General features: G+C 58.1%; 1 protein-coding gene across 2 annotated transcripts in view; it reads left to right on the forward strand.

The window, feature by feature from the left end:
• NPLOC4 (NPL4 homolog, ubiquitin recognition factor) overlaps positions 1-16,979 on the forward strand; it is a 43,343-nt gene that overhangs the window by 23,649 nt on the left and 2,715 nt on the right. The window contains exons 12-17 of one of the 2 annotated variants that reach the window (XM_032456570.1): positions 2,904-3,064; positions 9,652-9,723; positions 10,636-10,770; positions 12,187-12,282; positions 13,369-13,485; positions 14,691-14,793. In XM_032456570.1, the coding sequence (XP_032312461.1) occupies positions 2,904-3,064; positions 9,652-9,723; positions 10,636-10,770; positions 12,187-12,282; positions 13,369-13,485; positions 14,691-14,793 (684 nt within the window). The remainder of the gene's footprint in view (positions 1-2,903; positions 3,065-9,651; positions 9,724-10,635; positions 10,771-12,186; positions 12,283-13,368; positions 13,486-14,690; positions 14,794-16,979) is intronic. The other variant, XM_032456572.1, reaches the window with a different exon arrangement.

A 16,979-nucleotide genomic window follows, 5' to 3' on the forward strand; every position in this document is an offset into this window, starting at 1 on the left:
AAGCCTCTGCCCCCCATTGTGGGTACATGCATTTCGACTGGTGGTTCCCAGACCCGTCAGACTGGATGCCCTGTTTAGAACATTTGTGATACCCCTTTCCTGCCCAGAAAATACAGCTCATAGATAATACACTTGCCCACACAGCTGGCTGTGAAGAAGAAGGTTGGGTAGTGGCCTGACTGAGAGAACGGTGGAGAAGCGTGTGTACTAAGACGGGATGTTGCAGCAGGCTGGTGCGTGGGACCCACCCCTGCCGAGGGCCGGCGCGGGGCTGCACTGTGTGGGACGCCCTCCGGGCCTGGTTCTCTCCACGCAGCTTGGAGCCTCAGTTCAGGCCGTGTCACGCTCCTAGGGAGTCCACCGTGTGTTAAAACTGCATGGCTGTTTCTGGGGTTGTGTATAAAATACAGTTGATTCTAATCCCAGGTCGTCACAAATGGGGGTTTTGCCTACACGCATGTGCAGGGGACATTCTTGGCCCCATGGGATGTGTGTCCCCTGAGCACAGCAGGACATCTGGCATCTTCGACTCCAGCTGAGACTGGCAGCTGCCCGCCCCACCCCGTCCACCTTCACTGGGACAACCGAATGTCACCCCTGGAGATTTCCAGAACTGCCCCTCGTGAGAACTTCTCAGTCTTCCATGGGCTCCCGGGGTAACCTAGCCCTTTTAGTTACTGTTTCCACGGGTAGTAATTCAGTGGGCCACAAGAACTGGCCCCAGCAGCGTTTTTAGAATTATCGTTTGTAACTTAGGGGCTGCCTGCACCTTCAGTTAACGAAGGTGCCTCTTCTTGGGAGTTTGGAAATTAGAGATCGTCTGCGGAATTTTTGCCTCTGAAATCGGCACTTTACTGAAAGGTTTTAGAACTATAAGGCAGTAACTAACTTATGGTAAAATCTGCAGTTAGAGTCTTCACGTTGGTGCTGAGTTGTTCCTCTTGGTGATGTGAATCCTCAGACTCATAATCCCTCCTTCTCTGGGGCCGGCGATGGCAGGGCGGCGATCTGAAGTGTTGTGGACATTCCAGCTCCACATGAACTGTGCTCTTCTGCAGCAGGGCTCCCAAATGGGGACCCGTCGTTCCCCTGTGGAGCTGTTTGAGGTGCCCTGGTTGGAGTCCCATCCCTGAGGCCCTGATGGGACAGGAAGGAGCAGGCCTATGTGTGTGTGGCCATCTCCCCGGAGATGGCAGCTGTGTTCCAGGCCTCCTGTGCTCCGCGCCACCTGCTGCCAGCCGCGCCCAGGGCTGCGGCTGCAGCTGCAGGCTCCGTGCTTCCCTCCTGTCTGCGCTCCCTCCCGCCCTGGCCTGGGGCCCCCGGGGGGAGGGCGGCGGTCACGTGTGCTGTTTGCTCAGGTGAACGTGAAGGAGCTTGTGGGAGGAGGCTCGCCACAGCCCCCATCTGAGCTCCCTGCGCCACGCTGGCATCTGTGTCTCGGTCACCTGGCACGGCCACGCCCGCTTCTCGGCTGGAAATGTTACTTTCTGGGGCAGCCTGTCAGCCTCAGTAGCAGCTGAGTTCTTTATCCCGGCCCCTTCCCGCTGCACAGTGGGTTTCCTGATGGGCTGGTCTGGGAAGGGAGCAGTGGCTAAGTTACCTTCGCCGCTGGGCTGGTATTAGGTTTCCAGCACGGTTAACTGAACCCCTCAGGACCTGGATTCTCGCTTTTCCACGTGGAAAAGGGAAGCTTGCGGTTCGTCTGAGTGACTTTGTCTTAAGAGCCTTCTGTTTTACAAACAACGTTTTGATTTTTCTCTGATTCTCACAGGCCAAATTTTCATTGCACGATCAGTCTAAAAACCAGTGCAGGTTCCCAGGGCGCACACGGGCAGCTCCTCCACGGCCCTGCCTCGCCTTCGCCTCTGCTCCTTTGACACCACACGCTCACTGTGGTGTGACATTCGTTCCCGGAACACACTGGCGGTTGACGGTCCTGTGTTGGCTGCCTTGACGTTATTTGGTGGCCACTGCCCAGCATGTGAATTGAGGGCCTGAGAGAAGGTGTGAGGGCTGGTTGTGGACGGGCCTTCGGAGCCCAGCGTGGCTCAGCGTTGGAAGCCAGCTGCTGTTGGCCTCTGGTGTGCGGAGTCACACAGATGGCAGGCCTGGCCTGTCCCTCAGAGGCTGGCCCTGCCCCGCCCTTCACATTTTCAGATGCCTGACCTGCTTTTTGGTAAACGTTTGAAGGCTAGATGGAGCAGACTTAAGCTTTCTGATCAGTAACTTACTCTGATTCTGTCAAAGAAACTAAGACAGATATTGAGGGCTCTTTAAAATCTCAAAAGCTCTGGAAAGTGAGGGTGTTCAGAGGGGTCTGAGTGCTTGCCAGGTTCTGCAGCCCTTCTTCTCTCGTCCACCGCCTCTGCCCTTGTCCCGGCTGTGAGTCCCTTGCAGCTTTTTGTGTGCGGTGGGGAGTGGTGCGTGGTGCTGGGGGCCCCGCCTCCCGAATGTGGCGGCTGTGTAGGCAGCTGAGGTCGGGGCTGCCGTCCACACTGTGCGGCTACTAGTGTTGTTTTTGCCAAAAATGGATTCTGTCTTCTCCCATCCACGGCGGCACGTCTCTTGGCCTCCACAGACGAACTCATCCTGTGTCCTGCACTCGAGAACAGAATTTGTTGGAGTGCAGGCTCACTTAGCACCTGGAGCCCGAGGACTGAGTGGCACCTGGAGGTTAACGGCCTTGCTTCAGATTCTGAGAGAACGTGTGGGTGGTGGGAGCTGTTTGAGGCGCCGCAGTGGCATCTCTGTGCCCTGCGTTCAAGGCCTTGTGCTCAGGGCCCCGTAAAACTGCCACCGGAAGGTTTTCTTACATAGGACATGCTCTGGAGTTTGTCTGTCTTGCTGGCCCAAAGGGAAGAACGTCATTTGGTGGATGCTCGTTGAAGGTCTCTCTCTTGCAGGTGGCCCCGACAACCAGGTCCACTTTGAGGGGTACCAGGTGTCCAATCAGTGCATGGCGCTGGTCCGGGATGAGTGCCTGCTGCCCTGCAAGGACGCCCCCGAGCTCGGCTACGCCAAGGAGTCCAGCAGCGAGCAGTACGTGCCTGACGTGTTCTACAAGGTAACAATGGGAGGGCTCCGAAAGCGCGAGCTGGACGGGGTGCGGTGTGGACACGACCTGTCCTGGATGCCGCTGACTTTGGTGCTCTCTGGCCACGCAGGCTGTCTGTCAGCCGTGCTCGTCCAGAGCCCAGCTTGTGGGTAAAGGAAACCATGAGTTTCCAGGGCTGCTCGTTAGCTGCTCAGGCGTCGTGCTGTTAGGGCCCGTAACCAAGAGACGGTACGTAGCACAGTCCAAACCTGGCAGCACAGACAGCGCCCGCCTCTGACGAGGAGAAATGGTGTCCGCGGGGCCGCGGCTGCAGGTGGGCACGCTGGGCTCCCTGGAGGGGACCCAGTTTAGGCTGACTGCTTAGACAGTCGTCCGTGTCCTGTGGAAGCTGTAAGATGACTTGTGCTGGAGACTGGCATGGTGTGAGCACTTGGGAGTCGGGTGCTTCCCCGTGGCCCAGTGCGGCTTTCGTGCTCAGCTCGGGCCCATCCTGGCCCACTCGGTTCCCATCCGGCGCTGCTCCGCCCGGAGGACTCATTCAGTGTTTCTTGCAGTGTGGAGCTCCTCTTGTTCGTCCAAAAAGTACCTTGTCTTCTTTTCTGAAGGATGTGTTCACTGCGCAGGGTTGCAGGGTGACCGGCCTGCTCCCCTCTTGCCTGCCTCCCAGTGGCCGGCGGGCAGTCAGCTGTCACCCTGCAAGTTCCTCTGTCCGTCATGACAGCGCCTCTCTACCGCTGGCCTCAGCACCTGGTTCTTGACCTGCCTGGTGCCCCGGGTTTGGGGCTTGCCGGGCTCCTTGGTCTGGGGGCTGGCGGGTTGTGTTTGGCTGTTGTGTGTGTTCCTGTTGCTGCCCTGACAAATGGCGCAGGCGCAGTGGCCGCAGGATGGCAGCCCTTTATTGCCTCACAGCTCCGTGGTCAGGAGTCTGGGCAGAGCTCAGCCACGCTCTCTGCTTGGGCCTCTCCGGGCTGCTGCAGTGGTGTCAGCTGGGCTTTGATCTCGTTAGAAGCGTGAGGTTCCAGGCCCCCAGGCCATCCCTGGCCTGGCATCTTCTCCCCGAACCCGCGGGAACATGCCTCTGGCTTCTGCTGCCACCGGCCTGAGCCTCATGAGGGCTTGTGTGCCCCCCCCCCCCCGTGGGCTCTTCTCCCTCATCCTCCTTCCTGGGTTGGTTTCCCTGAAGCAGGTGTCGTGGGTTTACGTGGTGGGCTGGAAACCGTGCTCTTTCTGCCCTCGGAGACTTACCACGTGCACTTACCTTGAGCGGCCCCAGACGCACCTCCCCGGCCGGCCGCGGGCGGAGTCTCGCTGTGCCAGACCTGCACCAACCTGACCCTGAGTGCGGTCAGAGCGCTCTGTCTTTGTTATGGGCCCTCCCTGCCTCCTGTGAAGGCCGGCTCACGTCCGTTCCCGTTCCTCCCTTTTCTGCCTCCTGACCCGGACATTGGTGACAGCTCTGCATGCGGCTCCGGCGGTTGCCTCTTCCTAGGAGGGTCCGTTTCCCTGGGTCAGCTTCTTGACTCGTCTTTGTGGTTTGGTGTCTTGAGTCATGAAGAAAGTCTGTTGTCTTATCTTCCATGAGGTTCATGGCTTTGTCTCGCATGTTGGGGTTCCTGGTCCGCCTGGAATTGTCCTACGTGTGTGGTGTGAAGTAGGGGCCTGGTTTTTCTCGAGTTTTCAGCCGTGTGGATGATCGGCTGAGCACCACTTACTGCAGCTAGCCCTCCTTGGCCTGCTGACCCGTGGCACTCCTTTGTCGTCACTCGTGGCCGTGGTCACGGCTGTGTGTCTGTCCTCTCTTCTGGCTGCTGCCCGGGCTCCGCAGCCGCACCAGCGCCAGAGCGGCGGCGTCCCTGTTACTGTCCCTGTTACTGTCCCGCCCCCGCCCATCAGGGCCCCGCCTGCTTTCCTCAGGAGCCCCGCCCGCTCCAGGCCTGAGGGCGGGCTGTGGGCTGCCCGTATTTTCTGGTCTTTGACATTGCTCAGAAGGTTAGGGGTCTTCTCCTTGAAGGTTTTTCTGCCATTTGCTAGCTTGTTCTGAGGTACCTTATGGTTTCTGCATATCATGAGAAGCATCTTTTTTAAATGACATTTTCAAACTGTTGCTGCTGGAAACTGGTGAACGCTTGGCTTTACTGTTCGCTCCCCTGACTGTGGGCTCCTGGGTCTCTGCACAGACTGCCTGCTGTCCAGGAGCAGGAGCAGGGGCTCTGGCCCTACCCCCCCGTTGGCTCCTTGTGCCAGCGGGGCTTCTGGAACAGGGTCTGGTGGTTCATCGCAGAGGGTGCGCTGTGGGGATTTCATCATTGACTGTGCTTGTTGTGGGGCTTTTGTGTTGTGCAATACCTTTTATCAGGTGAGAAGTTTGTGTGTTATTTCCATGTTTTGTAAGTTTCTTGCACTGAAGGAGAGCTGACTTCTGTCACAGAGCGCGTGTCACGTACTTGCTCTTGCTCCTGCTTCCTCAGTTTGCTTCCCTGCCCGTGAGTGAGAGCCGGCCAGCAGGGCTTCTGAGGATTGTTTGTAGCCCTGTAGGACTTGAGACACTCATCTCTCATGTGTTTCAGGAAAATACCAGTTTGAGCAAAGAGACCTTTGAAACTAAACATTTAAGTAGTCCTTGTAGTCCTCCTGTGGGCTTTGGGGTCGGGTTTAAAATGTGCCTTGTAAACAGGACATGCACCCGTGTTGTCTAAGGCTGTTCATCGTGGTGTGATCCTTGGGAACAGAAACGCAGAGCGACCCAGCAGTCCAGGGACAGGGGCGTGAGGCTGCAACGCATCTGTGCGGGGGGCGTTCTGTGATCGCTGAAGTTGTGGTGTGGAAATTGTTTGAAGACATGAGATAAGACTCACTGTAAAATTTTAAAATGTGCCTGTGCACGCAGCACACTCCCGCCTCTCCTTGCTCTTAAAGGGGCACGTGCACACATGTGTGTGCATGGAGGGCAGGCCTGGGACACGCAAAGGTCCACTCTTGTCTGCCGCTCTGTCTGTCCTGGGGGAGCACCCGCTGTGAAGGTGGGGCGAGGGGCACGTGCCGGCACCCTGACGCTGAGGTGCCTGGAAGCCTCTAGACGTGCTTGCTGTGGGTTGTTTCTGGAAGCCAGTGCTTTCCCTCAGGGCTTCGGTGCCTCGTGGGGCACCTGGGCCTCCAGGTGGTGGGAGGGAGGTCTTCTGCCTTTACTTCTTCCCGCCTGCTCTGCGCCGGCCCCACCTCCAGTGTGGTCCTTCTGTGATGTGAGGCAGGAGCTCCTGGTGCTCACGGTAGCCGAAGGCAAGACGTGAGGAAGACCTGTGCAACGGTAACTGATAACCCAGTAACCACTGCTGGCGGCTGGCATGGTTCCTTCACGTTTCCTCTTCTGTCATGTACAGATGCGGCCTGAATGGGTCCACTCACTGACTACGTGGCTGGATCACGATGTGCTGAGTTTGGCTTCTGCTGGTGGTGTGTCGGTGCGACTCGGGGCCTGGTACCTGCGCCCCTGCCGCCGCCCTGACCAGGGAGCCACGTGGGCCCTGCAGGTGGGAGCTTGGAGGCTCAGTCTGCTCTCAGGAAGCCAAGTTTTTGGCTGAGGGTTAGGCAAGAAGCAGAGGTGCTGGAGGTTTTTGAGGCGAAGGTCTGGGTGAGGGGACGCCTGGGGCTGGGAGCCGGGCCTCATGGTGTGTGGTCACCACTCAAAATCCCGTGTGCGTCAGGAGCCCAGTTTTCCAAACATTAATGTGTAGACTTACTGTTGCGACACGAAATATCTGTTTATTTTGGCAAGTCAGGAATTCTAGGTTAATATGAAAAAGGGAACCCCACACCCACCTTCACCTGCCCTGGCAGCACCTGCCCCCCTGCACACGGATGCCACTGGGTCTGCAGCCCCTGCACTCGGTCCAGACCTGGATGGGGTGCTGCGCCCGTCCTGTCCTCCCAGGCAGTCTGTCTAGGTATCACCCGAAGAGGGTGAGTCATCTGGGTGGGGAGGGAGCCGTCCGAGGGGCCACACGTCTGGAGGGCATGTCCAGGGGGCCCAGGCCCCGGCTAGCTCGAGTGCGCCTGTGATGGGGGTGGTGGGCGGTGGGGAGCCACGGAACAAAGGACAGAAGGTGGTTCTGGAGTGCTCCTGCTGGATGTGGGGTGAAGGGCGGTCTGAGGCAGGAGGCTTTGGCAGCAACCTGAGTGTCAGAGGCCAGTGGCTGAGCCAGGAGGGGCAGCGGGCCTGCTGTCAGGACCTGCAGGGCAGGATGGGGCTGGATCTGCCCGCCCGCAGGCGCGGCTGCCCTGCAGGAGCAGAGGCGCGAGTTCTGATGCCGAGATCCTGAGTCGATGTGCACGGACCGGCGTTGGGCTGTTGGATCTCGGGCAGGGTGACCCCTCGTAGCCCTCTGTGTTCTCCTCTTGTGATGGGGACCCCGTGGTCTTGTGTTCGCAAGGAGTCTGGCCTGGCCCAGGCTCTGCACGGGCCTGAGATGTGTCAGCTGCGGGTGCCCGTGGGCAACCGCCGACCCCGCTGTTTCCCACACGGGGACTCTTTTGTGCCGAGCCGTCTCCCATCAGGCTGCTGGTTTCCCTTGTCGCCTTCTTGCCCTCTCTTTAAGGAGAACAGCGGTACAGGAGGGTCTCGTTTGCCTTTTCCAAAGCAAGTGGCGCCAACCGGTCAGTGCAGTTTGCTGCTGTCATGGCACAGAGCCCACTTGCCGGTGAGATGGATGGACGTTTCCAGACGTGGCTGATAGCGGGTTGAGAGGCCTTGGGGACCTTGAGTCCTGACTCCCAATGTCTTACTCCAGGTGGAGAGAAAACTGCTGACGCTTGGGGGCTGCCAAACGTAGGACTACGGCGCCTTCTCCTCGTGGGTTCTGCCTGACATTTGCTCAGCCCGTAAAAAGTCAGTGCCTTTAAGTGGTGTACGGGGTAGGGGCTGGCTGGCAGGAGCATTTGAGTGAAGGCCTGGGGAGAGAGAGAATTCACCTGCTTGCTCCCCAGGGGAGAGCCGGGACCCAACACCTTTATTATCTTGGGGAGCAGAAGAGTACAGTGGGGTAGTTAAATTTGAAAGAGAATGGCACGACACACACAAAAGAGAGAGGGGGGCATTTAACCAGAAACCTCCCTAGAGGCGAAGATTAAAGCGAACAGGTGCTGGGAAATGTCTCTGCGTGTTAGAGCCTAATTAGAGCTGAAGATGAATTCCAGACGGGCTCATTCCGTGTGAGTTGTTGCAGGGTGTTTCTTGTAAGGCAAGCGTGTATTTTTGGAAATGGTGATTTAGTTTGATTAGATTTGATTCCCACCTCTCACCGAATCTCCTCTGTGGCCCCAGGACCCACTGAGCGGGCCTCACGTCTTGGGCTGCTGCTGTCAAGCTGGTGGGGCCACAGAGAGCCGGGCCCAGCTCACCTGCGGTGGGGACGAGCAGGTGAGGGACGAGGGACCCACTTCAGAGCGGAGCGTTGTTTCCAGGGATGGGCTTGTGCTCCATGTGTGGCGGCTTCACGTGTGTGGACCATTTTCTGAGCGGTAGAGGGGTGGGTTCTTGCTAGTGGCCCTCTGGGTTGTGAACAGAGAAAAGGTAGGGAAGGTGTGAATTATCTGAGATGCGCTGCAGACCAGAGAGTTTACTTTCCGAACTAAAGGAGCAGGGCCACGTGGGGCCCTGGGTGTCCCGTTAGGATCACGGTCTTGGCTCAGCCTGTGAAGGTTTCCCGAAAGACGGCGCGGCCTCTGTCGTCTCCGGAGGGTGCCCTGTGCGGGGGTGGCCTTGCATCACCCTGCGTGCCTTGGGGGAATCTGCTTGGCCTCCATTAGGGTCTGAGAGCTTTAATAAACCTGAACTTTTATGTAAGGCCTCATAATTGGAAATTATGGATGTATAATTTATATACGACTACGACTCAGTGAATGGTTTATATAACGTTAAGTGATGATTTAGATAGAAAATATGACCCCCTTTTGTAGAATCTTTAAAGAAAAGCGTTGGTTCTTAATTTATTTCTAGAGCTCTGTTTGAACTCAGCATGCTTGACATAAATCAGATCTAATTGTCATTTTATGATTAATGAACATATGTTGGCCGTTTTCCCTGTAATTAAACTTTATGTTCCATGCATCTGACAAAGCAAAGCAAGTTCCGACCTCGACAGGTTGGCGGTAGGGGTTTCTGTGTGTGTGTGTGTGTGTGTGTGTGTGTGTGTGTGTGTGTACACGTACGTACGTACTCATTTGTTTGTGTGTTTATTTTACTAATGGACAAGGATTAAGTTTCCAGAAAGTTGAGTTTTCAGACGTGTGAGTGAGGCTCTTCCGAGTCAAGATTCAGATATGAGGCCGAGAGAGCGTGTAGAGGAGGATGGGGCACAGGTGGGTGCCAGGGCGCAGGGGCCCTGGGTCTGTGTCCCACAGCTTCGGCGCCGGGCGGGGCAGAGGGCGGGGCAGAGGGGGAGGCCTGCCAGGGGTGCCGGAGGGTAGAGTCACTCTTCTCTCTGCCTTTCATGCGCCTCAGCAGGAGTTGTAGTTCGGGGGTGACGTGAGCATGTGAAAGGAGACCTGTCACTGCTCAGCTGCCCTGAACTCACGCCCTGGACCACTGTCTCCTGTTTCAGGACGTCGACAAGTTTGGCAATGAGATCACCCAGCTGGCCCGGCCCCTGCCCGTGGAGTACCTGATCATCGACGTAAGTGTGCGTCCTGGGCCGCTGAGCTCAGGATGCTGGGGCCTCCGGCACCCGGAGGTGTTTAAATCACCAGGCTCCTGGCATCCCTGAAAAGCTCAGAATTTTAAGGGCTCTTTCTTTGGTTTTTTATTTCCTTAAAAACAACTGGAAGCACAGCAGAGGCCCACCGCCTGGGCCAGGCAGCCTCTGGGGGTCAGCGAGTCTCTCCCTGGCTCCAGGTGCGGGAGCTGCCGCAGCTGGGCTCCTGGGGCCACTCTGAGTCACTCCCCAGGGATGGGGCTGTGACTCTGTTCTTGAGAGAGGGCTTAGGGTAGCTCTCCAGGAGCCAGGAAGGAACCTGGGACTGACAGACACACCTTCCCCAAGTCTCAGCTCCTCCCAGGAGTGGGCTCTGCTCCCGGAGGTGTGGCCGCAGCGCAGGGGCAGGGAGGGCCAAGGGCCGAGAGCGGCATGTGTGTGCAGCAGTCAGGGCTCTGTCCGGAGGGCACGGGGGGGCTCGTTTCCTAACTGCTGCCTGCCAGGATGAATTCGGGCTGCACCTGGACTCGGGATGGGCATGTGGTTCAGGCTGTAAAATGTGATTGCACTCGGAGCAGTGGGTCCCCGTGAGCCAAGCCCGTCGATGCTGCATTCCGGCTGACAGCTCCCAAGAACGTGTCTGTTACCTTGGCCTTAAAGGCATCTGTTTTTAGACCACCTAGGGTGTCATTAAGATGAGAACAGATTGATGGCACGTGCACTTACGAGGGTCTGCGTGACTGAAAGCCAGCTTCCTAGGTCTTCTCTCCCAGTGGCCTCCCTGCCGTTCCCTCCGCGCAGGAGCTCCCATCTCGCCTGCGGGCTTGCCTCGGTAGCGTTTGGTTGATGAGGGCGCACCCTGCCCTTTGGTACCCATGTGCTGTCTTCCTGCAGAAGGAGGTTGGAGCCGGTGACCACACGGGTGTGCTCAGCTCCTCATCTGGCCCTGGACCCTGCCTGACCAGCAAGTCTGATGGTGTCACACCTTTGACTGGCTGCTTGTTGCAGCTTTTGTGGAGGGCTCTGCAGGTGGCCAGGCGTCAGCTGTTGACCAGACGGACTGGGCTGGGAGAGGGTTTGAGCACAAGACAGGGCGTCCAACGCCCTGCGTCCTGTCCCCCGAGCGTCTGGGGTGTTCACAGACTGCCCTCTGAACTTTAGTCTTGTCGCTCTCCAAGGGGCGGTCGCAGGTCTGCGGGTGCTTCCCTTAAGTCCGTGTTTACTTGCTAGTGGGTATCCTGTTGCTGGGAGTCCGCGGAGCTCTGCCTCTGCAGCGCAGATGGCCCCTCTGCCACCCTGAGAATCCCGACAGCCGCTGGGCCTGCGTCCCACGTGTGCCGCCCGTTCCGAGGGCCCGACGCGTGTGAACGCAAGGCTGCCCTCGCGGCAGCCTCAGGAGGCGCAGGTGCTCTGTCATCCCACCTGTCAGATGAGCAGAGCGAGGCCTTGGGCCGAAGCCGTGGAGGCTGCACAGTAGGACGTGGCCCCACGCTCCAGTCCACGTCCTGTGGCCCGAGACTGCATGGTCTCCCCAGTAACAGCCCGGCGGGGCCCAGCGTGCCATTCGCAGCCCTGGCCCAGTCACAGCGGGTTCTGGGCCAGCCAGCTGGCACAGCTCCTGCCTTCCCTGATGCAGAAAACAGACCAGAGCGACATTTCCATTCCTTAGAAATAGTCCCAAAGGGACCAGAATAGCTGCCCTAAATCTGGGTGAGGTGAATTGCTGCCGCTAGTGTCACATTGCAGAGGAGACACTGCGTCAGCTGAAAGGTGGTTGGTAGCTCACATTTGGGTGCTTTTGTGAGGAGGGGCACCTGCCAGGGAGAAGGGAAATGGTGTTCGTACTGGTTCTTGCACACCTGCCGCTGTCCGGCAGCTCCCATTGGCTGTCGTTGGGTTCAAAATGCCCTGTCGCTACTGAAGCACGTCTGAGCCGGGGGAAGGGCTGAGGCTCCCCTTCGGACTTGATTGAGCTCTTGATTCAGTCGCTTCTGCAGCCCCCGGCTTCCCCTCCTGCCCAGATGTGCCTGCTCTGTGCGTGCATGGTGCCTGGGAGCCCAGAGGGGCCTCAGCCCACTGGAGGGCTGGGCTGCACATGCCCCCAGCCAGGCCCTGAGATGGCGCTGGTGCCCCCGCTCCGCTCCCGTGGCCCCTCTCCAGCTCACCTTGGGCATAGGGAGGGCAGCTGTGTGCGCGGCTGTCCGGGGGCTGGATTTAGGACACTGCCCACCGGCACTGAGATCTCAACCGATATTAAGGATGATCCTTTAGTTTGTCCCGGAGTCAGGGTTTCAGAGTTTTTATCTCGGGGCTGTGCTGGTGGACACGCGGTCCCTCAGCGGGAGCCGGCGTCACGAGTAGCTCGGGGCTCTGGGAGGGGTGTGCTCAGCCCACACCCTTTACAGCACAAGTGATTTACCATGGGTTTGTGTTTCTGTCCATTAGATCACAACAACTTTCCCCAAGGATCCTGTTTATACTTTTTCTATTTCACAAAATCCATTTCCTATTGAAAACCGGGATGTGTTGGGTGAGACACAGGTAAGCTCTTTATCTTTAGAAACATAACTTAAAGTAACTGCTGCTTGTTTGTCTAGTGACACTATTGTTTTCTAGAAAGTCCCAAGGTTTCTGACTCTCCTGACGTGTCCTTGTGACAGAGCCTGGCTGGGCCTTTGTCTGAGACGCTGTTGATCACACGAGCCCCTCTGGGGCGAGGTGGTGCAGGCCGCGGGAGGTGAATCCCCTTAAGTCAGGCCTGGGGCCGGGAGGACCGTTCTCAGGGGCTGCTTCCCTGCGCAGCTCGTGTCCTCTGACAGCTGTGTCGCTGCTCAGTGGTAACGGATGGCCCCGTCTCTGAGGCCGCATGCTCTGCCCCGCCTCGTCACCCCGCCATGTTTCTCCCACCATCGAGCTGTGGGGCCTCAGGCGGCCTGGCCACCTGGGCGCGGGGGCACGCGGCGCCGACCTGCTCCCACCTGCACGCCAGGCCAGGTCAGGGCTGCTGGGACTGCCTTGTGGTGCCACAGCCTGAGCTGTTAACGGGCATCGCAGAGAGGGGCCTGGTGGGAGGACGCGCGGTGAGGTTTCCTTCTGAAGCGGCAGTTGGTCTACGGAAGCTCTCTGGTTTCCTCGCTGCCCCTCCGCCAGGTGCTCGTGGGGGTGCGGAGGCTCTTCCTGGGGGAGGGTCTCGAGTCGCTTGTTTCGGTCCTGCAGAAAGCGCTAGTGTCACACACCCCAGCCCGCCCCTCAGTGCAGCACAGCTAGTCAGCAGCAGCGTCTGGACAGCCGGGTCTGTCCCCGCCCCCAGGCGCCCCCCCGCGGTCTCCCCCACCTGGAGGGAAGTCGGGGCGTGTCTCACAGCTGAGCCAGCTTTATGAACATGCGTGTCTTCCATAAGTCAGGTGTGCGGAGAGCGTTTTCCTGGGAGATGAGGGCAGATTCTGCAGCTCTGGGCTCCTCTGTCTCAGGGTCCCGGCCAGTGGTTCTAGAAGGAGAGGGCAAGGCGGCCGTCAGCACTGAACGTGGTCGGTCTCGTCTTCATAGGACATGGCTCTCCCTCGGGTCTGGCCCTGGGGACTGTCATGGAGTGTTTATGTCTTTCTCCTCCCTCGCCCACCTCTCCAGGACTTCCACAGTCTGGCTACCTACCTGTCCCAGAACACCTCATCTGTGTTCCTGGATACCATCTCGGATTTCCACCTCCTGCTGTTTCTGGTCACCAACGAAGTCATGCCTCTGCAGGTGCGGGCCAGGGTGGGAGCATGGCTGGGAAGCCGGGTCGAGGTCCCCCTTATTAACCTGTCCCCTGGGCAGCAGCTTTGCACAGGGGCCTTGACAGAAAGGTGAATTTTTCACACTTAGCATTTGCACTGAGACAGCTTCTTGGAAGGTGCAGGATGAGGCCGGTTCCTCTGTTAGAATCGTGTGGAATGCAGAGGCCGCTTAGCTCTGTTTCCTTCTAGTGTGGAACATTAGGGATCCAACAATTTAAAAAATTCCTGTCTGAGCAGTTTCAGAATTACAGCCTCTGCTTCATCCTGATATCTCCCCTCCTCCCAAATCAACTCCGGTTTATTGCCTTGGCCCAGAATGTTGGCCAGCATCCAGGCCCCGGTGCACAGCTGCACAGCTAGCGTTTTTAAGACTCACTGTTGTTGGGGGGGAGGACTGGTCTCGGATGGCAGCTGCCCCCTGAGCAGCACAGGGGCAGTGGATCCAGCCAGGAGGCCCCGTGCATGGGCTGTGTCGTGGATGTCCCGTGGATGTTTCCTGAGGTCACAGCGTGGAAAGGAGAGCCCCCACCACTGCTTCCCCGTATCAAGTGGTTCTGTAGCTGCTCTTGTGTCCTGCTGGGCTTGTCTTGTGTCTGTGGTTTGTCCCAAAACTGCCCACTTGTGACATTTGACACCAGGCACCCTGAGTCTTGCCGCTGGCTTTGCCTTCCCTGTTAGGCCCAGAGAGTTGCACCTCCGCCTGGGTTCGAGTGCCGGCTGGTGGGCCAGTGGTGGAAGCGTAGGGCCTCCTCACTGCTAAGTGTGTGCTGTTTCACTTGTTCGGAGGCCTTTTCTGTGGGTGTCGTCTGAGTGTCCCTGGAAGGCTTTCTTCATCTCCATCGTGTGAACTGCTTAGTTCTCTGCACGTGGACCCGGGAGGCCTAGGATGCAGAGAAGACAGGGAGCCTGAGGGGAGCCTGAGGGATGAAGGTGGACTGCACGGCCAGGGCCCCGTCAGCCACCCAGGCCCTCGGGAGGGGGCCGTGGGCCCAGACGCCCCGGGTGACAGTGCTCCTTACAGACCTAAGTGTGGGGGTGATGTCTCACAGTGATAGTCTGGGGTTTTTGAAATTTTCTCTGAATTGTGTCTTGATGTTGGGTGGGGAGAAACTGTGAGCAAGTCTGTTTACTGTCAGTGAAGCGAGTTGAACTTCCTTTTTTGGCTTCTTGTAGGACAGCATCAGCCTGCTGCTGGAGGCCGTGAGGACCCGGAACGAGGAGCTGGCCCAGACGTGGAAGAAGTCTGAGCAGTGGGCCACCATCGAGCAGCTCTGCAGTGAGTGTCCTCCGCCGGGGCCCGGGTCGTGCGGGGCCCGCTCCGCGTGCACAGCAGCTGTGCCGTTCTTCAGGCATCTTGGGGGCAGTCTGGAAGTCAGCGTTTTAGAGAAACGGGAGCTTGAGGTCCACACGCGTGTCGAGTGCAGGCTGTTCTGCCCCCTCTCCCTCTCCGTCCTCGGCTTTCTGGATGGATGAGGAGGAGCAGAGTTAGGGAGTGTGGGCTCTTGTGTCTCCAGGCCCTGAGCCTCCGTGCCGCCCAGCGAGAGCTCGCCCGTCAGCCTGGGGGTGTCCCTCGCTGCCTGCACCGGGGCTGCTGACCCCCCACCCCCGGCTCAAGAGGGCAGGCGGCCGTGGCGGCCCTTCCCTGTGGCCTTGAGAAATACTGGCACACCCCCTAAGGCAACCCTGAAAATACACACAGAGAAGTATTCCGGCCATTTTCTCAATCAAGGGGGAAGATACTTGAGCCAAAATCAGGAAAAACCTGATGGAATCCAGGCCACGAGGGAGCCCAGTAGGCTCTCTCTTGACACGAAGTGCCTGGGAGCTGAGTGGTTGGGTGCTGGGCGGGCATCCTGCTGCTCCCCCCTCTTCAGTTTTCCTTTGCACAGTTCTGACGGCCACGCTGGGAGCGTGGCTGGACGTGCCGCGTGGTCTTCCTGCTCCACGTTCTGAAACAGAGGACACTCTGTTCCCGCCAAAAGCCTTACAGTGAAGCCCATGGCCTCGTGTCCTTGCGTGGACAGTGGTGCGGTGCTGCCAGCAGTCAGCACCTGGTGCAGCTCTCACACCCCCAGCACAGCAGCCCTCCGGCTCAGGTGCTTCCCACGGAAACGCTGCTGGCAGCAGTTTGGAGCCCTGTCTGAGCCCAGAGAGTGTGCACGGGAAGGCTGGGAGGTCGTCCTGGACAGACATGGGCCCGTCAGGGGACAGGAAAACCAGATCAGAGGAAGTTTCAGTCTGAGCATTTGGCTCACTTCTGCCATCCCCACTAGACATGAGGGAAGAGCCAGTGACCTGCAGGAGCTCATGCACAGACGGAGTGAGAAGGAGCCCAGGCCATGGCAGGCATCAGTCCCACGGCAGCAGGGCGACACGGTCTGGGCCCACTGCCTGCAGCCCCTATGGGAGAGGCCCCGGTGGTCCCTGACACTGCTGAGAGGGGCTGCGCGATCATCAGATGCGCTGCGGTTGGTGACACAAGTCAGCGGTAGTGCCACACGCAGAGCGTCGCGGAGCATGAGTGACCTCACGGGTATAGGAAACGGAAGTCACCAGAAAGCTCTTTGTGGGAGGCCAACACTGCAAAGGAAGAGCTAGCAAACAGGAGAGAAATAGCATCGTCCTCGCTCGGAAGACAGTACAGTTCTAAGATGTCAGCTTCCCCCAAATTGATCGGTACAATCAAAAGCCCCATAGGCTTTTTTTTTTTTGTGCAGGGGGAGGGAAGGTAAAAAAAGCTGTAAAATTTGCCCAGGAACACAGAGGGCCCAGAAGGCAGCGTGAGGAGAGAACAAGCCAGAGGATGCGGTGGTGCGTGTGCTTGATGTGTAAGCTGCCGTGAGCAGGCGGCGCTGTCGGCAGGAGGACGTTAGACCGCCGGGCTGGGTGGGGGCCGAGCAGTGACAGGAGGAGGCGCCCTTTTCAGAAAAGTGCAAGGAAACCGCTGGGGATCTGCGTGGGTAGAATGAACCTCGACTTCTATAATACACACCCACGTCAAAAGCAACTCCGGACGGGTCAGAGACCTCGCGGTAAAGGCTGCAACTGTAAAGTAAGACTCATGTGAAAAAACAAAGTTAAATCTATTCAAGACCTTGGGGTAGGACAGAAGAACACTGACCGGAAAAGACTGGTCAGCTGGACTTGATCAGAATGAAACACTTGTGCCCACCCAGGGATGCTGTCAGCACACGAGAAGGCACTTGCCACCCCTTCTGTGACGTGGGACCCACATCTGATAGACACAGCGATCCCAGCACGTTGATGATCAGAACCAAGGGCACGAGTGAAAACTGGGCAAATGGCTTAGACATTCCCCACAGAGAGATACAGGACGGTCACCACCAGTCGTCAGAAAAATGGAAATTAAAGGAGATACCATAACATTGTGAGTGTGAAATGAAATGAAAACCCCAACCTCACAGAGCGACTGGAACCTCACACACGCTGGTGAGAAGGGAG

This window comes from Camelus ferus, chromosome 16 (genome assembly GCF_009834535.1).
Source record: "Camelus ferus isolate YT-003-E chromosome 16, BCGSAC_Cfer_1.0, whole genome shotgun sequence".
Lineage (NCBI taxonomy): Eukaryota > Metazoa > Chordata > Mammalia > Artiodactyla > Camelidae > Camelus > Camelus ferus.